This window comes from Bombus terrestris, chromosome 14, assembly GCF_910591885.1.
Source record: "Bombus terrestris chromosome 14, iyBomTerr1.2, whole genome shotgun sequence".
NCBI classification, from domain to species: Eukaryota; Metazoa; Arthropoda; class Insecta; order Hymenoptera; family Apidae; genus Bombus; species Bombus terrestris.
The window spans coordinates 2,054,965-2,080,632 of record NC_063282.1 but is presented as its reverse complement, the minus strand read 5'-3'; the positions used below and the strand labels follow the sequence as shown (position 1 = coordinate 2,080,632).

Here is a 25,668-nt window from a genome sequence, read left to right as displayed (position 1 = left end):
TACATGTTATCAGTACTCGGTACAATAGCATCGTAGTAATTCTCCTAAATAATAAATAATACTATAAATAGTATGTAAATACCTAGTAATAATAGTAGTTAGTGATAATAATACAATTCTTGCGTAATATATAGTAGCATATTTGATGATAAAACAAATAAAATCCTACAGATTTTATTCCACGGTTTCAACGAAGCAATTATTCGAAAACATTTTATTATATAATTTATTATTGTACGTACTATCGATATTATTAGAGGGAAAAAATCTCACTGAAGTACATCATACATTACGTGACAGGTATAGATGGGTTCGATATTTTTAAAAAATCAATTTCTCTGCAAATGACCCCTTTGATAAAAAATTTCTGTTGCATTTTCGATTAATTTTTTTGAAGAGACTAATTTTGTTCTGTCATAGCTCTCGTTCCAATTAATGTTCGCTGCGTTATTACACAGTAAAATTGCATTCCTCTTTTATGGAGAACAGCTTAGATTTCATTTCATCGTATACACATTTTCTCTTCGTGTAAATATGTTTTACTACACGTCTCGATATCTCCTTGATGTTTCATTCATGAGATTTTAATTTTATTTCTGTTGCTTTTATTACTATCCTCTTTTCTAATTTGCTACCTGTAAACCATTTTCTACTTGCTCGTAGAATAAGTATAAGTCAGTTTTTTTCCTAAGTAATATCGTGATTTACGTTTGTAATACCATAATTCTGAATGATAATAAATTAGGCATAAGAATGAAATATTTTAATTACGATGAACGAGACATTTGTTATTTCTTACAATTTTAATGTCTTTACATTATAATGAAATTTACGATGGCATAATGTTTACGATAGACAGAAACCTTTTAAATATCGTAATTTTATTTCTACAAATAAAAAACTGAACCTTCGCGTCATAGATTCTCAACCTGTGACGTTCCAAACTTGAGGAAATAACAAAATGTTTCCTGGGAGATCGTCGTGGTTATTTTATTATCGACTTGTCCCGGAAATTCCGCAGACATAAAATCATTTATCGCACTTTTATTAAAATACTGGAATTCTATGACGAAAACATCTCCTATTTTTAGTTAAAAAGGAAAAATTCAGAATTGATTAGTTAAAAGGGTTTCGTTGTCCAACTAGATAAAGAATATTGAATGTCAGCTAGGATATTCAACTCCGTTCATTTTATATATCGAATATGACACGCGCTTACTATCATTTATTCTACTTTTTATAAAATCCTCCAGTGGGAAAAAAATTGGATAGTCTAAAGCTACTTGAAGGAATCTATTATTGAAGATGACAAAGAGTTTCTCAAAAAGAAGCTCGTGCAGCTATTCTATAGGCAGCAGAGTATCATCAAAGAAACTAGCAGATGCTATTCAACGTTGTGTCTCAATTTTTCTTAAATTTCGAACAATCCGACAGCTGTAATTATTTTTATAGAAAGCTTCGTTAAGACGACTTCCAACAGCTTTTTATCGTGATATTCCACCAATGGTTCTAATCAATAGGCAACATTATAGATGAATTTATGATTCTCAACATCGTATTGACAATAATATATTGATCGCCTAGGGGTCTTCTAGCCACGATAATGTTGAAAACCTCAAATATTGACAATAATATGGTCAATAATATTGATCGTATGAACGCTCCTTCTATTAAAAGCGTCTTTTTAGCAGAGTACGATCATGCGTTATTTTGCCGGAAAATGGAGTTGTAGTTTGAAAAAGGTTGAGAAACACTGGCATACGTGGACAACAATGCATATCTGGACTAGCGGACTTCTTAATTAACGTTGACCGGCACATGAACGTACAGCACACCTGACTTTGATGGACAGGCGAGCATGCAGGACGCCGACAGCATTAGCAGGAGATGCCCTCGAAATTTCGCGATTCTTCTGCAGCGGACAGCATATTTGCCCACTTATTTAAATTTCAGACAAAGACACCCGTAAAGACGAATGGATGAAGTGTAGCCGAGCGAGATAATTAGAAAACGGAACATTTTTTTCTCCTTAAACTTTTAATAATTCGTACATGAAAGAATTTAAAGCCGTGAAACAAAGTAAAGCAGGATGAGCAGTGCGAGGAAACACTACGCGTAGAGTTACGTACTTACACAATTTCCCAGCTAAATTAAATCTCCTGTACATATACGTTTATTTGAAATATGTTCATCTAGAAGAATTTTAACTAATACCAAAAACATATCCTTATTAAATCAACAAATTTTTAATTTAAAATTACAAAGTATCAATACAGCCTATCATAGGATCAGCGAATTATTATTAATACTCTTATCTGTAGTATTTCCTCCCAGATTTCCCTCGCAATTTTAAATAATTCTGTCTTGTTTCGATAGGTGAATTTATTCGTGTAATATTTTAGTTTCCATCATAAATTCGCATTCGGATTTAGGTTCGCGAATTGAAGTTAATTTTTGTTTAATCTGAAACTTCTACGTTTCCAGAACAGAATTTTTGTTGCGTCGTTTCAAACGAAACATCCATCCATCCATTCATCCAATAAATGTAATTGATTTCTGTCGAAAAAGTACCGATATACCAAACTATTCGTAATTCAGTTACGCTTAATAATCAGAATTATCTAATCACGTTCTTACAACAGGGATCATTTATAAGAATAAGGAAAGGACAATGAAAATGGAATATAAAAGAAAAAGAAAATGATTAACGTACTGTCTAAAACGAGCGCTCCGTGGCTGCTTCTGGAATCTCAAGTGATGGGATCAAAGAGACTTAAAGGACAAGCCTTGTTAGCAGTTACCCAAAGTTTGTCAGAAGGGCGGACGTTTTCTGTATTGGAAAAACTATGAAGCAGAGCACCTTTTAACGATGCAGAGCGAAATTGATTTTAAAGTTTCAACTAAACGATAATTCTTAGACTTGCCGCAATGAAACGTCTCTGAAATTTCATATTTATTGTATGCTGTTTATAAATGTTGTTCGCCTATATTTTACGTACTTTCGAGATGTTCCATGCAATTTTGAACTTCAAAGTTTAAAAAGTAAGACGCAGGAAGCAATCGTAAAATTGTAAAATATTTAAAGCTCCTGCATATATTCACAATTCTGTAATTCCTTTAAAATGCACGACAATTAAGAATTTCTTAATGCGTTGTAATATAAATAGAAAGCGTAAATGTGAATTTCGTGAACATCATTGACATAAAAGTAGCTCATTTTGTCTACATACGTTTTATCTATTTTCAATCACGCAATTTGTTTCGATCCCACGAGTTTCACAGTCTTTTATGCTGTATAGTAAGGATTTCGCGTTTACCGTGGTTTGTTTTAAAGTAACAGAGCGAAAATCATATTTTTATTCTCGCGTTACACTTCGCTTCTTCCAAGAAACTGTATGCTTTCCATTTTAATCTAAAAATATTGGTTATACGTATTCCTTCTATGGGATACTCTTAAGATGCGACAAAATTCCTTTTCTATCGAAATTGACTGAAATTATGGTAAGTGGCAACGTAGGAAAAGAAATTTAATAAAAGTCCTATTTAGGAAAATGAGAGTATAGCGATCTTCTCTCGGCATATATGATACCGTGATCTTCGCCTCTCAACGAACCGAATGAGATGAAAAATAACGAAAAAGGAAGGAAACGCTACTGTATTTCTCTTCTAAAGCGTTTCTCGCCTCATCTGACTTATTTAGAGAAAATATAAAACACACGTGCTAGTTTATTCCAATTTTTAAACAGTTTTACAATTTATTGTTCACATTTGCTACAATAACGAGACAAATATTTTATAAAATATTGATCTTTGATATCTGGAATATTACATTCGATGTTAGTTCAATAGCTGGTACCAAATATAGATTTTGTTTGGAAAATTCCAAAATTCAGGATATACTGAATAGATAGATAGTGATGGATGGTTTGAACAAATTAGGTATTCAAGCATGTAAGATATATGTATAAGCACGACCCATAAAGTAATCCTAAATGTTTATCTTTGATTTAGGGCTTCCAACGTTTTCACGTTGCATAATCTTTCTAGGCATTATAATAATTTTACAGAGGCAGATAGAAACAAGAAATTAACACTTAATTATACCTACTGTACAGATATCATAACGAATATTATACTTTGAGTATTTCATATGTTTGTATTTTTATGCATATTTTCTACGCATTAACATTTTACAGAAATGCATAAAATTTCATAATCTACTTATTAATTTTACTTTCTTGAGTTCTGTTTTGCCATTGTTCTTGCCAAAAGATTTTTAACGTAACCTTGAACTTATCAAACAATTTCTAAACCAACTATTTTCACAGTTTCCAATTCTCCTTTCGTCGATACAATTCTAGCTCTATGACGGTAACATTATTGACATTTCCTTTACGTGGATTATTTGCATTTCGACAGATGCCTTTCCTTTGCTCCACTGCCAGCCGAAATCAATAGACGTGTCGATAAATGAAACAAGTGAAAAATGAAACGGCAGTCTGGCCGAATTTTCGTTCACTAGCCACGTTAATGAAACCCATTCAAACCGTATCGTTCAAATATACAATCTGTTTAATGATGCGGTTCTAACTAATTGTTATTACTCTCAATTAAACTACAATTCGATCGTACGAAAGACAGGAAACAAAATCACTCAGCGACGCAAAACTCTCACTCTCGGCACCGCCGGAGGAACTAAATTCTTTCACACAACATGCAGCAATCCCAACACATTTTCCTCTTCTTCATTTTACACTCTTTTTCACTCAGTCCAGGCAAACTACGCAGATATTCCCAGGACACATCTATGTACGTACCATCGTGTCCACTCAAAAGCTTGGGCTGCCATGTACTCTTCTTTCACACTTTGCTTTCAAGCGTTTCAGAGTAAAGCACGACCACTCGAAATTCAGTTACTCGCCATAAACATTCACACCAAATTCCTTTTTCCACAGTGATGTGGCAATCAGGATGAAATTCCCCGATATGATTGTTCTTATTCAGGGTATACGGCTATGTAGAGGGCTGCAAAACCTGCATTCTCTGTTTTTAGATCACAGGCCACATAGTAAGAGCCGCCGTACAACAAGTCTTAGCTCACGTTCATACATATTTCTTATACGATTATTATCGAGATTATTAACCGCGTCTTCGAATATCAGAATGTTAAGGAACGTTCTTGCGGTGTGCAAAAGTTTCTCGTGGCAGTCGGTGGTCGCCTGTCTGTTTGTATAGTTCACGATCTACTGAAATTCCTGGGAAATTCAGCGTGAAGGATATCCGAAGGAACGGTTCGATTAATTTTGTCGCTTTTTCTTTAAAAGCTACCGTAGATGTTGGAAGAATTTTTATTTCGCGTCGGGGAATATTCGATCGTTTAACGAGTTTTTCAGCGTCAGTTCTCGAAATGATTAAATGCCTTGCACTTCGATAAAATCGTTCGATCGACAAGCTCTCTTCAACTTTCAAATGCTAGAAAATTGTGAAATTATTTTTCGACCAATTCTTGGACTATGCGGTGGAAAATGCGTACGCAGAGTGAAAATAACGTAATTGCAACTCGAGGATATTATTACGCGAGAAAATAGCATAATGGAATGAAATGGAATTGAGAGTATTATATGCCGCTATAACTGATACCAAGTTGCATGCAATCGATGATGATGCGACGTGTCTCCGCAACGCGGAACCGAGAATTATTGATTCAAATTCATAAATCATACACCATACATAGATTACCATTTAATAGTCTGCCGTTGAGTTGCTAGTAATTTATTCTGGTTGTCGATGTGCATGTTGTGTGTATGTTGAGAATTGATAAAAGCAAGAATAAACAATTATCAAATAATTGAATCTGTGAGGGGTATTATTAAAGGAAAAATTACATGGCAAATATATTTACGAGACTAGACTATTTTCACGAGACATCTTATTTTGTAGTTATGATAAAATACTTCTATATACAAAACGCAATGCTTTATTACTGAGATACATTCCGCATTTACTTTTTATTGTTTTACTGTAACTCTCCAAATATGTCCTATTTTAATATTTTAATAAATAACGTATAGTACAATCTTTAATTTACACCTTTTAGTGAAACGTTTTGTTCCGACGTTTTATCACGATATTTTGTAGTAGTAGTAAAGTAGCGGAGATTGGATGCATTCTTATTTTATAAAATGTATCTCGTTTGAAAAAATTAAGAAAAAGAGATTATTCAAAATGTGACAAGAGAATGGAACCGTACATGTAATTCGTTGAAAGGGAGAGAAAATATTTTGTATGATAATTTACTCGTTACAATGTATAATTTGTAAAATTGTATTTAATATAATTTTATTTTAAGCGAGCATTATCCAAGCGAGAACTTGCATGCCCTTCGGATATCTCTCATATCACGGAAACCGTGTGACGTTAAAGAAGTGCTCACTGCGTCAACGTTTCGTTGGTGACTGCAGATTTAACATCGAAATAACTACTAAATTAGTTTGTAACTTTTATATGTTTTCTCTTTGATTATTTCATTATCGATTTTTAACGACATTAATTTCACAAGTCTGAAGTGTTATAATATAAATATAATAGATAATAGCGATGTATTAATTAACGAATAATTTGTAGAGGGTGGAGAATTGTATCGATCAGTGTACTCAAAACTAATACAATTTTATTTTTTTCTTTTTTTTAATATAATTGCTTTTATCTCTAATAGTTTCCAAAATATTCTAAGAAAATATATTTTCCATCTCTTTGCGAGCTTTCATTCTTTAAATTTCTTTAAACATTCTCTAAGCTAGTTCCTTTAAATATAGAAAATTATCGGTAAAAAAAGTTACGTGCCAAGTTTCGTGAAAATTTGCGCGTCATACTTAGGTAACGTTTCTTGTCGCTGTACCATCCTGAATGAGAGTGTGGGTTATCAGTCAGTTCGTAATTTATGATAGGTAATTTCCCGTGATTAACAGTACCTTAGCAATGTGCATCTACATCAATCAAGGGGCCACGTGTTGAGGTGGTCGAATCTACGAGCAAGATTACAACACAGCAACTGGTATTGAACAGGCGACGACGAGGCTGTAATTATTAATATTCGTGTTCCTTCGAAGTGAAAACCTAATATCATACCATTTTCCGATACGCGATATTCTCAATAATGACAGGTATTCGTGCGCGTATTAGAAAGTTTCCTAATTACGGGTTAATTCTGGCTCTGATCAACTCTCTGAAAATTCACGGTTGACTTTCTCAATCAGTTTATACTTTCAAAGATCTCATACGCACAACAAAGCATTATGCATGGCATGACACGGTACATGGCAGTGAAGCCATCTGTTACCATGCACGCTAAGTCTCTCCATGCATTCTCTGAATCGCTCTTGCTTCTTATAACTAGAGTTCCAACATAAATATTCGTTTAGTTCTCAACCATTCGTTATCCACGCGAACTCTTAGTCCCACCATATGTTTGGATCATCTCGTTCCACTTCAATTTAGCTACTGTCTTTTGTAAATGCGTCCTCTTGTACAACTAACTGTGCAATCTTGTGGTATTTAATACAATGTTTGTTAGGGTTACAAGGCTGTTGAACTTTGCTACATCTCATAACGCGACGTTATGCTTGAAGCAGCAATCCCAAAATACTTGGGAAAACTGAGTTTACATAACTTTTAGAAGCTGACTGTTTCGAAAGTAGCTGAACGTTGCTTCCCGTCAACGCAGTTGAACTTGCAGGTCTTCTGCAGGGATCGGCTGTTCCTTGTAAATGTTACTAATTTAATCGAGCGACTGAACTGAACGAGTCTGAACGAAATAGCCGAATGAAACGAATAAATTTATCTTTTTCTTAATTCGACTTGAAATTTCTAATTAATCCTCTTCTTTTTTCAATCACAGATTAACCAATATCCAGATCTTGCGAACCTTTCCCAGTACGTGTACGAATTATATAGAAACGAATAGCGTGTCATTAACAAAACAGAGAATCCAATTTCCGTGAAATTGTTGTAATTATATATGGTAATAACAGATAGCCTCTGTCCGGAACAATTTTCTTTACCTGCTTGATTCTAGGAATATTCAAAGTACCAATTTTTAATAATATATTCGTATTCTATCAAGTTTTAACAAGTTTAATCAAAACATTCTTTTTATTTCAGTTTCGTTCATTTTATTGCACGCGATGGAACCAGTCCATCGAGCGGATAACTGTGACAAACAATATTAATTTTGTAACGAGAGTGAAAATGTAGAAGTCACGTATTACAGCGAATTTAGTAACAAATGCAATTCTAAACTCCTGAGGATCAAAGTATTATAAACCTGGAGACGCGTCGTAACAATTAACGGTCCCATTAAACGCCTGAACACCTGGGGTCTAACTGCTTTCAAACATCCTCATAGCTCGCAGGAACAACAACCCCACGAATTCTGCATTGTATACACTAGCTACTATCCCAGAATGACTCTACAAAGATACTACAACGAATGAGTATAGTCTTAGCATCTAGTCATTTTGTACTTGTGCCGCATCCTAATTTCTAAACCGAGTATTCCATGGTAGCCTATAAAACTCGAAGGACCAGAAAGACCAATTCGCCAATTTTGGATTTCGTACAGTCTCAGAGAGAATAATAATTCTATTAATAATTTTATTTACCAAATTTGAATTTATATGATTCACTTCTATTCCTATTTTTTTACTATTTATCAAATAGTATATATAATATTTATTTATTATAAATGTAAATTCACCTTTTATCAAACCTTTGAATAGCAGTCTATCTACGAAAATGAAGTAAACAAATTTGTACGAGCGTGTTGCGATAAATTGCGCAGAAATTAATTATTTACAATGGAAGAAAGTAATTTTTCAATTTCATGTTGCAGATACTAGGAAAGAATCGGAGCTGTCGCGTACAAGATGAGCGTGGGGAAGATTTTAACATGGATCTTATATTTTATCATAGTAAGCGAGTGCCACATTCGAAAGGGACGCGACGAGGATGGTTCGAAGCTTATACGTATCAATGGTGATGTAATTCTCGGAGGAATCTTTCCTATGCACGAACAAGTATGTATAATTCTATTGTATTTTCTATAGATAACAAATCGTCTGAAATTGACGTATGAATGTAAAATTCTACGGTACTCGAAGCTTCATTGTGTCACCAAATTTCATTACTAAGTTCGGCGAAAAGGAATTAAGCCACTTACCAACTTCGACTAACTTCAGAAATTACGTAACAGTTTCACTTCCGAAACGAATATTTCGGAAATAAAGAGTATTATTAGCGAACTTTTGTAAGTTGCAAGTTATAAGATGGCAGTATTAATAAATTCTTTCGAGCAATAGAATCATTAAAATGAACAAACCTTATAAATTTTTACGTTTTATCTATTTTACTTTAATTTGCATTGTCCATTCGCGCGTACGATACTTTCGATACTTTAAATACACAGTGGTCGAAGTATTATACACACGAACCGCTAACTTTCTACTACGAAATAAAAATTTCCTCCCATCAAAGGGGATTATCTCTATTGGAAATTTAAACACCCTTGTTTTTATATTCCAATATCGAACTATATAGCTTGTACATTTTCATCGTTTGCATCAACCTACATAAATTATTAGTTTCAATATTTAAACATCCCATTTGAAAAATTCTCCATTCCATTAAAACAGAGAGAAGAATAAATGTGAAAATAGATCATACATACATCGGTTGTCTGAATTTTCGTGTAAAACAGTTACGTATGTATGCTGAATGTATAGGTCCTTTTCCTATAAAATAATATCCAAGTAAATTCTGTTACTATACTCACATATTGCATTCATTCTACTTTGTTCCATTAAATTAATTATATATATGTTGTTGTGTTATTAACACTAAAATAATACGCATTTTGCCTTATTGTAGTGCTACACAGAACACGTGAAAGCTTCGCCGCATTTACACTACACATTATTATATCATTAAATATCAAAATCAGCATTATCTCTGCAGAGGAAAATTGAGAATTTTTAGAAGAGTCGTATCAAACGAAACACGAATGCTGAAAAGTTTCAGTGAACAGGAAACATCGCACGATATTATTGAGAATGAATATGTATTCCGTGAAACAAATTTTTTAACATCTTTTAAACTCAAAATGCATGGCGCTGAATATTAATAGAAGGAGAAAAGAAGAGCGAGGGATATTCATGTAGATGCTACGTTGTAAACAATCGACTTTTTCAACTGTTTCCTTTTATATTATTTTATGAATTAATTATTATATAATTCGCAACATTCGTTTCTTATAAATTTCTGTAAAATTGTGACATCGGACGTAGAAGGTAATGGGTCGTGGTATTTTTGATCGAAAAATTGTCGAACTGCTAGAACTTGGCGAAGAAAAATCATACAATAATTCGCCTGGATACGTTTTAAAGGAGCAAGTATCTACTTTCACCTCCATAAGTTGATTTCCTTCGAAGATGCTTTCACGCTAGCAAGCGACACGAAAGTCAAGGTGGTTTTTCTCACGAAAATTTTACAGAGTCAAGCTACTCTATAGAGCCAGGACATTCTTTTTCTCCACCCAAATCATTACGAACGTAAATGTCAAAGTCTGATCTTTATAACGACCTATCAAAAGCTAATTTAACATTTGTTTCGCTGTTTTATTGCTTCCAAAATTTATTTGGACGGGTCACATATTGCATGATTATTCTTCACGAAGTCACAACGACTAAAAAATTCAATAATATCTCGATAAAAATTTCGTACTCTTTTAATTATCGCGTTATTTTAATTAACATTAATACACTCTCACACTATATCACGTAACAAAAGTAACTTTAATTACTCTACAATTGGCAAAAGGTATTAATTAACGAGACAAGGTAATGTGCTCTTTGCCATATAATGTTGATCGATGAAACGTTTTATTCCACGTGGTCCTTTTATGTAGTCGGAAATATTGGACTCTGTTTCTTTTTTCGCTTCTAACGTATCGGTAGAACTGGCATGTTTCAGAGAAGCTCCAGAGAGTTGAACGTGAAATGCATTTTTCTTCCCTAACTTAATCTTTAAGTGAATGCACCGAGTCACGAAATGTTACCGGTTGTTCCATTTTATACGATTCTTATTTGACGCTAATACGACAGATATTATTATAGCATTAGTAACTTAGGGCTTTCCTTTCATAGATAAATGTCGTACAATGCCTACAATTTGTTGTCTTTTAGTAATACATAGAGAAGAGTAATTTGACGAAATTGTCATATTAAAAAAAACAAAAATGCTGAATCATCGTCGACCACTATACATTTTGTATGTAACTGAGATATAACTTTAATGTATAGTATTTGTTATGAAAAAAGGACGAATATATATATTTTTGTATTATTATTTTATGTATGCTATATAAAGTAGAAGCAAATGTTTATAAAGCTACATTAACAATTTATTAATCATTTAATAATTTAGTTCACAAAATTCGTATTACTATAATCTAACAGAATAATTGAAAATGTGATGTTAAGCTTGTCTTCAATCCGCAATATGTTTATACGTATAATTCTCTGTCATCTTGACGGTGGCTTTTGAGTTCCATCTTCGTAAGACGATTTTTACGGATCACGTGTTTTTCACAAATGTACAGAAATGCGCACGAACTTATGGACTGACCCAATATCAAAAGAAAGAAACATGTACGTACTTACTACATAAATCACGACAGGCGCGCATTTAAGTTTTCTTCGCGTACTAAAAATAGGTCAGATAGACGATTCGATCTTCTAAGGTCAGTTTTTCCTTGATAGACAAACGTATTTGTGCAAGAAAATGGAACTTATCGCAAGATAGCAAACATCAGATCCCAAAGAGAAACTTCGTAACATTAGATGCGTTCAGAGTGATGTTTGAAAGAATTTCTTTTCCTATTTGTAATCCATTTGTTGGAATAATTAATGAAATACTGTAAATGTTAACAATTATGCGAAGATTCCGATAGCTTTGCAGCTTAAAAAAATTTCCAAAAAATTTGCTAACGCTGTATGAACGCATAAATAACGAACTTTATATCGTACTTATGAAGAAACGTTTGTAAGATTAGCGAAATATGGAGTACATTTTATATTCTCTTTGATATCAAGTAACAAATTATTCCAACGATATTATAATAGAAGAGAATATGTGACTGTAATTCTTCCACTTTGTAAGTATGAACGAGTTGCAACAGCTTTTGTGTTATCCAAAGTAACGAGGAAAACTGTCCAACTGTCTCGCTCAATGTTTAACGAAACTTTGCTAGCTTATAGGGTTTATCAAGCACATTCTCTTTTAGATGCAGCTAATTGTTTACGATGTACAATGTACATACACGTTAACAGTTGGACTTAAACCATGCCATATATCCAGAGCTAGCAACGTAGTACTCTGATTCAGGTTCTTATGTATCCTTAGTCCATAAAATAACAACCTGATCGAATGTATCCTGAAAATGTCTGCGTAGTTTACTTGAATAGGATCAAAGGCAGGACGAAATAGAAACAGAAGAAATGTGCAGGTGTTAGAGTATACGTGGTGTTCTAAGCTTCCGAGGCCAAATTTTTTTGGGATATTCTATGAGTATAATCGAGACAAAAACGTTATATAAATATAGATCGTTTGAAGCTTCATTAAAAAGTTATGGTAAAGGTACAAGGTACCAGGCAGTTACTGCGTTACCTGCTAATATTTCATTTCAAGATATGAATTTTATTACTTTATGAAGTTCATTTTGATTCCAATTCATCTTAACGAATCAATTATCTCTTTGTATCAATTCGCCACACGTATCCATATTCGTTTGATATATTCCTCTTTTTTTCTTTCTTCTTGACTTGTTTTCCTTCCCTGAAACCATAGATTGAATTTTATAATTTTTAAGAAAGATTGGTTTCCCTTGATAACGTGTCACCAAAATTTATATTATTCTTTCTGTATTTTGTATTTTCACTATAACTACTTAATGAAGCTTTACATACTGGTAAAGTTTCCAAAACATGGAACATCCTGTATTATACAGAAGATAGGTACTCGAGTTGACTCAATTGCTGCATAAATGATACCAAGGGCGACAGTTTTCTGCCGAGTAATTTTAGTACTTTATTTTTCTTACTTTCCGTCTTGCCAGAAGAGGCACATACGATAAAATAAATACAATAAGAATTGCTCGAACATTTGCTTTATTTTACAGCGCCGATTCTCGAATCTATACTTTCGCATTTAAAGGGAACTGTGAATTTAAAGAGTGGAAAGTTTGTGAAGTTATGCCTACATAAAAGATCACTTAGGTATATTTAATAGGCGGATAAAAGAAGACACGCTTGGAAAAATCGCGTCAGATTTTAATATCTTCGCAGGAAGCTTTCCGAAGATAGTAAATCATCTGAAACGAAATGGAACTGCAGAAAACCGTCTAAGATCACGCCCACGGAGAATTATGGTGCGATAGGATCGCATGATACGAGAGCAAAGAGGTGGTAAAAAATTGTTTAATCTCTTGTACATAATTGAAACCTGAATTCCGTCCTTTTACCCAAGAGATATAAATTTGTATGCGAGTAAAAGAGATAGGATATCACCAGGCTGACAATGAGCACTAAAAAGACAGTCATTTACAGCAAACCGAGTGATTCTGAGAAGGACGATTAAACAAATTCAGCGATTAAAGATATTTAGAGTACACGGTAGGAATTAAACAAATCCAACAATTAGTTCTACATATATCTTCCCGCACAAGTGCATTTTATACATTTTTGCATCTTTAAATTTTTCATAAATGTTTTCGACGGGAAAGAACAATTTTTTCAAAAATGTCACTTTTATTCTACAAAATTCATAAATTTTTAGCCAATGAAAAACGTGGGCAGAGGTTTTTAGATCATCGTGATTAGTGCAACCGTTAAGCACCGAAGTGGATCTGTGCTAATACCTGGATGCTTTTCGTTAATTACGGCAGACGATTTACAATTTATAGAATATCAACACGGACTGAGATATGAAAACATTACTACGAGAAAATGTAAAACAGCCGGCTGAGAAAAAAGAATGAACCCCTGGGATTCATTTATTTTCTAACGAAACAATTATCTCACGCATAAACGTAAAATTACAAGGAAATTTTTCGACAGAAAGAATTATCGTCGCTGTAAGCACAAAATCCCGACCACAACTGGTTCGAGCATTTATAGCACTTGGATTAAAACATTGCCGAGCGCTGTAAAATCAATAAACCCTTATTTACTAAAGAATATTATCAAACGAACCAGCCGAAATAAATAAACATGTAATAAATAAATTAGTTAAGAAATATGCCGAGATGACCGGGGCAAAAGCAAACAGATTTGAAGATTTCATAAAAATTTTTCAACTCGTTAATAATTCGCTACTTACATACATAAAAATGCAAAGGTATAAACGGAATTATTTCCAACTCTATGATATATTTTCACATGAGTGTACATTTTTTAAATCTATTTACATAAGCGATGTGTGACTTGTATATTTTTGATATACGGTAGCATACAATTCAATAAGCAGCTTTTGTTATATTTATCTTTAAAAAGTAAGTGTAAGGGAACACGATTATCGAGTATATACTGGAAATCTATCATATTATTCATGGATTTTATTCATAATCATATTTTTATTCATAGGTGGCAGGTTCCATCGGTCAATCACCATGCGGTGCAGTGAAAGAAGAAAAAGGAATGCAACGTTTGGAGGCTATGTTGTACGTTCTCGATGAAATAAATTCAAACGATGAGTTATTGCCAAATACCACGTTAGGCGCGCTTATTCTCGACTCCTGCAGCAGTGATACATATGCACTTGATCAGAGTATGGAATTCGTCAGATCTTATATGAATCAAGTAAGTACATGTATAGTATCAAGACACTTTAAGCTCATAAATTTTACATTTGTAAGAGAGACGTATCTAATCTTTAGCACTGCAATACCATTACTAACTTGACAACTCATGCATCGTCTTTCGCGTGATAGATATCGCTTAACATAACAAACTAGTAAGAAACAGTTTTATTCGAAGATTTCTTCCTTTTACCCTTCTCTCTGTTAAAATAACTGTAATGTCCCTTACAAATCTTCATCCTACACGATTGCATATTCCCTTTTGAGAAATCATTTTATGCGCGACTTTATCGCCAGATTTGTCTTCAGAATATGTGAATTCACCATTTTCATTCATATTTTCTACTTGTTGAAACCATGATTATGTCAGATGGATCTGAATTCTGTACGATGCAGTACCTCGAGTATTCTTCTGTAGGATTTACGATAGGAAGTCTTTTCACTTGTAAGTAAATGTTTTAAAAAATATCCAATTGAAATGATATGAATGATAATAAATTACATATTTGTGTTTTATCTGTACGTTTTTTTTTGTTTTTTAGTAAAAAGTTAAACTCCAAATAGATGCAACCAATTTATCCATAAAGCTAAGCTAGGGTATAAAAGATAGAAAAAATAAAATCATAAATATCGATAAATATTTAAAATAATATAAATGTATGTAAAATATATGTTTAAATAATACAAAATTAGGTATCTTCTTAGATTACCTTATCAAGTTTAAGTATACCCTCAAGGCAGTAGATTAATCTTTACCCATCTAACACCAGAAATTAATAGACCAGATTTATCAATTTCAGTCCGTTTAACACTTGAAGCTCTATGTATAGTAAATTTTATAGGATATTACGTATTTAAAAATAATATTCATTTCCAATAGAATTAATCGATAGACTTGATTGAAAATTACTTAAATAAATTACCTCTTCTAACGAATTTTAATAAGTTATCGACTATCGGTTGATGATAACGTAGTAGGAAGAAAACACATATTACAGGCTATTAATTTTTCTCAAAGAATTATTTCATATAATTACGACTGCTCTTACATATCCAACAATTCGTAATAAGTCACTATTATTAATACATAACATACATTAATTAATTTTCTGTCGTACGAAGATTCAAACTGAATCATATTTCTGAATCGTATTTTTCTCAACTTTTATTTACATTTTCTTATTTTTAAACTAATACGATGACTATTGCAAAACTGTTCAACAGAGATGTACATGTATAGTACGAGTGATTTACATATCGGAAAATGCTTAAGTTACAACGAAGCTTTGAAGAAGACTACATCTTTCTTTAATTTACTCTGCAAAACAACATCGAAAATGATGGAGAACATTTTACGCGGTGTCATTTAGTATTCTTAGTGAAGTGGAAATGATTCGGAAGAGCATCTGCTACTCCCTGCTTTGGCGTTATATACCTAGATGCGGCGATGCCACTGATGCAGATATAACCTTTGCAGAGACCACTATTTCTTTGGTATCTGACGCGAAGTAGAAAATTTAGAATCGATACTCTGTCATCTCCCGTCCGTTTCAAGCATGACGGACGCTGCTACTACGTATAAGTAGCATAAGTCTAGCATTGACCAGACTCGTAACCAACAACTCTTCAACGACAAACTGAGCTCCAATTACCTATCCCTCGTTTTACATAAATTTCGTCCGGAGATTTATAGCTATTAATAAACGATCGATTATTATTTAGAACACGAGATAATAATATTATGTTAAATAGAAATTGTCGATAAAGAAACTAGTAAACGAATCAATAACCATAGTCGATCAATTGAATGTTTCATAGCTCTGTATCTCTACCTTAGAAATAAGCTCTATATTACTTGGGCGTCATATTTTCTGCTCCGGTTGCAACAACGATTAGTAATTAGACTTTATGAAAATTAAAAATTAAAATGAGAATTTCATTAAATTTACATTTACAAACGCAACGATACATGCCTTCTAGCGAATCGCACGTATATATATTTAATATACTTCCAACATTCAGCTCCTCGTATAAAACTAGGTATGATAAAATTTTATTTCATACACGTATTTGCGATTTGTTTGTGCATGAAACATCACTGGTTTTTCAATCACGCCGCGAACATTTTGTACGTGTTTTTCTGAAAATATCTCTATATCTATTTTGAAAAATGTATCCAACTATGAAGCGAAACCTTGTTTGAAAATTATGCTTTTATTTTAGTGACTTAGTTAAGCAAAATAGATGGTTGTAGTATATTTCCACAATATTTTTCAATAGAACAAACAGAATGAATATAAAATTGTAAAAGAGAAATTAGTGGAAATAAAAGACGCAAAATGGTCAACTTGATTTAACAAAAACTCAAATGGATATTTTTATGCATACAAAATCAATATTCATATTAACCGATGAAGTTCTTTTGTACAAAGTGCAATAGGCTGCCGATTCTGATATACCATAACAGTTTATTAACGATAAACTACTCGGTACAATCTGTTCGTTAAATGATTTCCATTTATACAATATATACATGGACATATGCATATATGCGATATCAGTTTTTAATTCAAAGCATCGATATAAGCAAATCTGATCGACAAGTAGAATAGACACAATACAAACACGCGTGATTTCTCTTTTATTCGTTTTCAGGATATATCGGAATACAAATGTGAAAATGACAAACCACCGATGTATGTGCCCCATAAACCTGTCACGGGTGTTATAGGAGCTTCGTTTAGCGTAGTCTCCATTATGGTAGCCAATATTCTGCGATTATTCAAGGTCAGTAGTTAAAGATCATTCTCATTGAAGTGAAAAATTCGTATGTTTACTATCAATGTAGGAAAGATATGTTAAAATAGCAGACAGATTTTTCATCGTTTCACGTTACGACTTTTCATCCAGAAATATGTAACGTTCAAACGTTCAAAATCATTTATCGTCTTTCGATACCTGTTCCCTCGACTGATCGAAGCTAAACGATTACGTGCAAGACTATAGTCAGATATCCAACCACATATATAGGCTTACAGAGAAACGTTCGAATAAATCAGTGAAATCCGTTTTGCATTTTTCCATTCGTTTTAATACCGTTCAACCCATCCGCCCACATACTTCGCATGCTTCTTCCACCTGCACGGTTTTCAACGCATTTACATCATATAAAATCATACATATCAAAAGATTCCAACTTCAAAGCTGCGTGAAAAAATGTTTCCAATGGAAATTTCAGAATCTTAAGGACGGATCCTCGGTTTGCAAACTGTTCGATCATTTTTCGATGTTTCTTATTCCGAATATATCGCGCACTTTGATTTATCCCGTGATATTGAAATTATCGGCGAAATAACTGTAAAGGGCGGATGTGTGTGAAAAGATGGAACGTACGAAATCATCGTTATCTCGCGAAAAACAATTATAAGAGTGATTAATCAAGAGCGCAAGAATACAAGTTGCCGAATGAAAAACGAACGAAATGAATTCGCAGAAACAAAAACCACTCCGCCAGTGTACTTCCTCTTCCTGTAATTAAATATGGTGTCTCTGAGTGCTGATACCACTGAGCTTTATAGCACCTCGGAGATCTTAAAAGAAATGATACGTATAAATCTTAGTCGAGGGCCAAGAGTATTTCGTTTCTGGCAATATTTTAATCTGAGCAATACTATGAAACACTGTCAGGGTATAAACAGTTAAAAATGTTCTGTACAAATAGCGTAACGATGTTGCGATCTTGAATTTTCTTCATTCGTTTTCATTAAAAAATCACAAACAGAACGCGCAGCTATACAAAAAGTATCAAACACGTTGAGTTTTGTAGCGTAATTTGCCGAGCGTTAATTCAATTAAACGTCGTTTGTCAGGCTAGATCGTTTAAATCCAGCGCGTTGTTCGCGGTTTTGTTTCTTGTTCTTCTATTTCGGGTACTGACGCGAACCCAGTAAGTTAATTAATAGCTCTTGAAGCAATTCAGTGGAAAAAATTAGAAACTACTCGTTTCGAACTTTCTACCATTTCTTATCAACGTTGAAATCTGTTTAAAGTTCTTCTGTTCAAACTTCGAGAAAAGGATAATATATATTCTCTATGTCCTTCTGAAATTGTACATTTCATTTCATTTACGTAGAATATCAAACTTTTCGTGTATTTCGATTATTCGCGTGTTCCATGTTAAAAGAAATGAATTTTTATTAATGCTTTAAATACCTCTATTACAAAACGTAGTAACACTGGTTCGTTAATATCGTAAAAAATTTGTTGAAACATGGAAAGAGAGATGATTATTATACCGGTTTCAGATACCACAGATAAGCTACGCATCAACGAGCACAGAATTGTCGGATAAAAGTCGCTTCGAATATTTTAGTAGGGTAGTGCCGCCAGATAATTTTCAAGCTCAAGCCATGGTGGAAATCATTCATCAACTTGGTTGGAAATACGTATCTACGGTTGCAGTTGAAGGTGATTACGGAGAGAAGGTAATTAATACTTGTACATTCTTCATGCGTATCAACAATTCCATTTTTTTTCTCTAATTATACTCATCTTCGCTTCTATTTCCTCCAGGATAATGACTTGGAATGATCCGTTATAAAAAGCACCGTAATGATATATCGTACATTTGTAATCGTTTATGCTTCTCGTCAGATTAATATTTTAATAACCCGCGTTTTATATAAGGAATACAACTTTTTACGTTAATCGGTAGACTGTGGATATTTATGCAAATTGAACGCCTATTTTCCATGACACTATTGATCTTTACGTATTTTTCACAGAGCAACACAATATCGTACAAATTTTACTTTAATTTTCCCAGGATATCATCCATTGTCTATAACGTGACAGACTAATAGATCTAAATTTAAAGAAGCTTATCAATCTATTTGAACGCATCTTAAATCCTCATCCTATCAATTTGAACTTTTTGACTTTCCTCGCTCACAATATAATATCTAGCTCTTATGGTCGATTATAAAAGTTTTAATCAATGCATTCTCAACAATAGACTTGTCAAAAGTTCGTGCCATAAATCTAACTACTTTAACAACATTTCTGACTAATAATAAAAAATCCCTTCGTAAAAACATTTTTCATATTATTCCAACGTCTAATCGACCACCTCGATTAACTGTTACTCGTCCATTCTGTACAGGGTATTGCCAGTTTTACCTCACTGTCGACGGAGTATAGTATCTGCGTAGCAGTCAGCGAGAAGATTTTGAGAAATGCGAAAGCCGAGGATTTCGATAAAATTGTCGAAAGACTCGGTTCAAAACACAATGCCAGGGGTGTCGTTTTATTCGTCGATGAAGATAACATAAGGTAAAAATCGACTGCTTCTTGTTCTCCTTACTCCACTCAACCGTTTTTGCACGTCATTTCCAAGCAAGTCATTAATCATTTCTTTCAACGATATTACCTGGTCCAATATCAACCATATCTTTCATTAAAGATGTCAAGGGTTAATTCGACGCTGCTAAGTGTGTAACATATGTATAGAATAACTATATAAAATGTATCGTCATGTAACAAACATTTCAATTGTCTATTGGTTCTCTCTATGTTAATTGATAAGAATTATTTGCTGTTTCTTGTTCAAAAAGAAATTGTTTATTATTCGCAGGAAACTTCTACAGGCAACTGTTAGAGCTAATCGTACAGGCCATTTCATGTGGATAGGTAGCGATTCGTGGGGTGCCAAAGTATATCCAGTGAGAGATCAAGAATTCGCGGCGGAGGGTGCAATCACAATTTTGCCTTATAGAACATCCCTTCAAGGTAAATTGATTACAAATACTTCGTCAAGTTTCGAATGACAAATTTAAGAATCTCAACATCTTTGTTCCATTCGCCCTTCTGGACGATTGTGTTGTTTAAATTTTTACAAACTTCATTCAAGAATGGGGTTTTCCATATAATACTTTGAAAAAGTAAAACGCGAGAAAACGAGGCTCAGAAATGATTGATAGTTATCCAATTAGAAAGAAACTTCAGCCTGTTTGAAATTCTCCATGCTCTGAGCAAAATTGAAGTTACTGGATAAGATAAAAAGATAAAAGAAAAAGGATTCGTGAGGTATCTTTGGGAGATAGTACAAGTATCTTCAATTGGCTAATTGCAAAGCGAGACTTCCGCGATCAAAATCAATTAGGTTAATGAGTAGGATCAAGGAAAAATATCTTAATCAAAGATATTAATTATTTATATAAGATCCTGTTTGCTTTGTTAGACATGTGCGATGGAAACCTCATTTTCTCTCAGTAAATCTCAATATTAAATCTAACGCTAACATTTTAATAAATTGTGTAATATACCAAATTGAATCTCTGTTTTAAAGATATCGTAGATACATTCAATGCTTTAAAATAACTATTATTTTTAGATTTTGATGACTATTATTTAAGCCTTCGACCAAGAGTGGATAATGAGTGCGATGGTCAGAGTGAAAGTAATGTACCGCATAAGAAATTGCCTGGAAAAATAGTAAATTGTCGAAATATTTGGTTTCGAGAATTTTGGTCTCAGCATCACAAATGCAGCTTCAATGCAAATTTGTCTGCTGGCATGACACCCTGTACTGGTAACGAGAAATTAATTGATTATGAGCAAGAAGGATTGGTGCCATTTGTCGGTGAGAGATATCTCTGTTATTTATATATGAATTTATGAAATTATTTAAGCAAGTCTGAAGGAGAACGTAGAAATTAAATTTCATTTTTTAACAATTCCATTTAATTACGAAAGTATGCACAGGGAAAGTATACGTAAAAGAATAATCTAAATAATAAAAGGACATAGGAAATAAAATAACTTTTTTGTAATCTGTTAACATTTGTTTATCTCTCTTCTTGAGAATAAGCTGCAGCTAACGCTTGCAAAATCTACACCCTTTTCCCTCCAAAAAACCAAAAACACTACGCTTGATTGATTTTAGTTGACGCAGTTTACGCAATGGCACACGGTGTTCATAATTTAATAAACGAAGAATGTATAAATAATGCTGGAACTAACCATTATTTGTGTGAAGATCTTCGTCCAGCCCCAGACGGTCAACAACTTCTTCAACACATTCGAAATGTTAGTTTTACCGGTAAGTGTCGTCTTTATGGTCCTCCGTAGAATCTTCGATTGTAGTGTTTTTCTTTAATTCTACTTACAATTTGAAATTGGATAATTTACATCTGCAGATATCTTATAAATAAATCTATTTGTCATTCTTTCACCTTAATTCGTGTCATTACCAAACATTATTTTCTGCGGATAGACCTGTACATACAATTAATTTGCACTTTCTTTAAATAACATTCAGGTCGTCAAGGTACTGAAATTAAGTTCAAATCCGATGGTGATGCGTATGGATTTTATAATATATATCAATATCAAAGAAAAGAAGATGGGCGTTTTGATTATGTTCTTATCGGTACATGGAAAGAGGAGTAAGTAAAGCATTACAATTATAGACATTTTTGATCCGAGTTTATTAAATTAGCTATGCAGCTGCTCGTCCAAATATCGCTAATCTATGTTAACGAAATTTTGAAGGATATTTCATACAAATCTCGATAATAAACGCATGAAATTTTGCAATTCTTATTCTCAGGTTGGACCTTGATATTAACATGACAAGGTGGGCAACAGGACCCGGAGAAATGCACATCCCTCGAAGTTTATGCAGTGATAATTGCCCGCTGGGTCACGTACGCAATTTTCAGGTGAATAATACGAGTAAATAATTCAATTTAATATCCTTCTATCTGGTTTACAAAGTAACTACAGTTTAATTTTCATGTATAAAGATTATTCAACTTTGTATTCTTATAAATAATATTTTGTAACGTAACGATACTTCCAGGAAGCCTGTTGTTGGAGTTGCGTGGCATGTCGCGAAGACGCTTACGTTTTTAATGACACTTGTCGCAGCTGTGGTCCAGGATATGCTCCGGATGAAACAGTAACAAGTTGCATCAAACTAACAGCAGAAGTTATTCCATGGACTAGTCCGTGGGCATTGGTGCCATTAATATTTGCATCCATTGGCATACTTAGTACTTTGTTTACTACTATAGTTTTCATTCGGTATGTTCACAGTCTAGCCTACAAATTGTCCCAGTTTTTAACGTAAAAAGTACGCGACTAATAATTTCAAGAATTTAAATGTTGTAAAATATATTCTCCCAAAATTGTTACCTCGGAATAAGAATCTTGCTCTTATTCTATTTTATTAATACTAATTGACTAATTACATTCCAGTTTCAATCGTACTCCAGTAATTATGGCTTCTGGACGCGAGTTATGTTATGTGTTGCTAGTAGGGATTCTATCGTGTTACGGCATGAGTTTCGTAATATTAAGCAAACCAACTACATGGAATTGCACATATCTGAGAATCGGTCTTGGCTTGTGTTTAAGCATCTGTTATAGCGCGATACTAACTAAAACGAATCGTATATCACGCATATTCAATCAAGGAACTAAGAGCATAAAGAGGCCTTCTTATACGTCTCCAAAGAGCCAAGTTGTAATCGCTATCGGTGAGTTTACAATTTTCAAAGGATATGCCTAGATATTTTGATAAAATATCGAAATTTTACTTTTCCATCAAAATGAAAAGCTTAAAATCTAAAATTTTACAAAGTTGTTGCGATGCTTTTACTGTAGTCGGCATGATTAACTTGTTCTTCCTCTTGATATCGTATTATGTAACTCCCGTTTTTATAGGGATCACCGCAGTGCAATTAGTTGGCGTTATCGTCTGGCTAATCATTGAACCACCGGATACCACGGAAATTCATCCGTATCCATTATCAGCAGTACTCACATGCCGCGTTTCCACGTTTTCATTGATGATGTCCCTCGTCTACAATATGTTTCTAATACTCATGTGCACTTTGTACGCATTCAAAACACGTAAGATACCGGAGAATTTCAACGAAGCAAAATACATTGGTTTTACAATGTATTCAACTTGCATTGTATGGTTAGCTTTCGTACCCATCTACTTTGGCTCGAACAATGACTACAAGGTCGGTATCTAAAATCATAGGAGACACGTATTATCTTGCGATTATGCGTATCAAACTGAGAATCAATTAATGGTAATTCGATACGATTTTGTAAATTTATTCTTTTAAAACAGTTTAATGTGTAATTTATATATGTACATATACGTATATATATATATAACAGCACAAATTAGAAAACCTTTTTGTAGGCATGCAGCAAGAAAATACAAAATGAATTGTATTACAAATGTACTTATATTTATTCATCTTTTCATATATTATTAATTTGTGACACTCTTTGTAATTTTACTTCAAGAGCTTTACTTAAAAACTTTAAAGTAGATGAACATTTTAAATATGAAAGATCGTTATTATCTTTATTGTTATTCCGCTCTCGGTGAAATAAGAATTAAACGAACGTAAATATAAATTTACAGGTGCAAATCGCAAGCATGTGCATGTGCATCAACATCTCTGCGTCAGTAGCTCTCGGTTGTCTTTTCACTCCGAAAGTATATTTGGTACTTTTTCAACCATATAAAAATGTTCGGCCTGGACATGCTAATGTGAGTAATACAAAATTTAACAGAAAACATATCGCAGCAAAACGATTACTCTAATAGTAGGTAGCTCTTCTTATTAACGAGTAATATTAAATACAATCAATTGGAAAAAGATATGTTTTAGGAACTAGTTCACTGCACTCTACTGTTCAAAGTATTATGCGTTTTTTATTTCGATTTGACGAATTACTTTAATAAAGGAACACATAAACTGCTGGGAATTTATTAATTTATGGCGCTTCACGTTTTTATTTCCAAATAAATAAAACTGCTATCTCTGCTACCTCTCCTCACGTGATCCTTACATCAGTTTCATATTAAAAACATTGTAAGTGATAATTCTTTAACTTTCATAAGAATCAATACCTATTTCGATGAATTTACCGCACGAATAGAAGTCGCAAGTTTCAGAAATATTTTATTAGCACTGTAAAAGAACCGTGAATATATTGTTACGTAAATACATTTATTTGGGATATTGTTTAAATATTTTCGATCTGGCAAATAATTTAACGTAAGAATAATTGAACATAATTTTAATCAAAGTTCCGATTTCTAAGTTAATAAGAATAATTATACTTTCGGTGCAATATTATAATATGATATTTCGAATCTTAAGTGTTTCGTTAAACTATTGTAGACGGGTGGACTTCAAAGTGGTAACCGCGCAGCATACAGCATGCGATTTTCTGGCGGTCGTAGTCAAACAATGCAGAGCATGACCTCCTGTTCTCGGAGCAGTCCACCGGCATCACGTCCAAGCCAGGACGAGGTGAAACATGCCAACGGTGAGACACAAGCACTGGCGAGCCCGTCTGTCGAGGAGACCTCGGTTAGCTAGGTCTCTCTCATACACATCCCTCCCTGTCTAGAGTGTCAGGCCAGAATTCATGAGACCACCGTGGAGATATACGACGATGACGAAGAGGACCGTAAGCTCTCTACTATCCAGGAAGTGTCAGAATCAAGAGACATTTCCAGTCCTTCGATGTTCGCGGAAAATTGCCGAAATCGAAGTCGGAAGTCGATTTCCAGCGATTCCGACCAGGTGATCGATGTTTCACTAAGTCTTGCAAATCCCAATCTAATTTTCGATCAAACGTTGTTAAAAAGAAATGTAGAAGAGAGACTTTCCCGATCCTTATTTCATAAAAGTTGATTTTTTTTCACTTGCATATCATTCTGT

The 25,668-nt window shown here is 33.5% G+C and overlaps 1 protein-coding gene across 9 annotated transcripts in view; it reads left to right on the top strand.

Moving 5' to 3' along the window:
• LOC100642618 (metabotropic glutamate receptor 7) overlaps positions 1-25,668 on the top strand; it is a 43,647-nt gene that overhangs the window by 14,212 nt on the left and 3,767 nt on the right. For 2 of the 9 annotated variants that reach the window (XM_003400370.4, XM_048411690.1), the window contains 16 exons: positions 8,891-9,074; positions 14,694-14,909; positions 17,564-17,695; positions 19,213-19,392; positions 20,070-20,239; positions 20,541-20,695; positions 21,300-21,548; positions 21,852-22,007; positions 22,227-22,353; positions 22,518-22,629; positions 22,770-22,993; positions 23,168-23,448; positions 23,636-23,940; positions 24,357-24,485; positions 25,123-25,270; positions 25,355-25,530. In XM_003400370.4, the coding sequence (XP_003400418.1) occupies positions 8,925-9,074; positions 14,694-14,909; positions 17,564-17,695; positions 19,213-19,392; positions 20,070-20,239; positions 20,541-20,695; positions 21,300-21,548; positions 21,852-22,007; positions 22,227-22,353; positions 22,518-22,629; positions 22,770-22,993; positions 23,168-23,448; positions 23,636-23,940; positions 24,357-24,485; positions 25,123-25,270; positions 25,355-25,530 (2,910 nt within the window). In that variant the 5' untranslated portion in view covers positions 8,891-8,924. Of the gene's footprint in view, positions 1-7,897; positions 8,086-8,160; positions 8,493-8,791; positions 8,811-8,890; positions 9,075-12,692; positions 14,603-14,693; positions 14,910-17,563; positions 17,696-19,212; positions 19,393-20,069; positions 20,240-20,540; positions 20,696-21,299; positions 21,549-21,851; positions 22,008-22,226; positions 22,354-22,517; positions 22,630-22,769; positions 22,994-23,167; positions 23,449-23,635; positions 23,941-24,356; positions 24,486-24,595; positions 24,811-25,122; positions 25,271-25,354; positions 25,531-25,668 lie in introns of those variants that run through there. The other 7 variants (XM_048411689.1, XM_048411691.1, XM_048411694.1 and 4 more) reach the window with 7 other exon arrangements.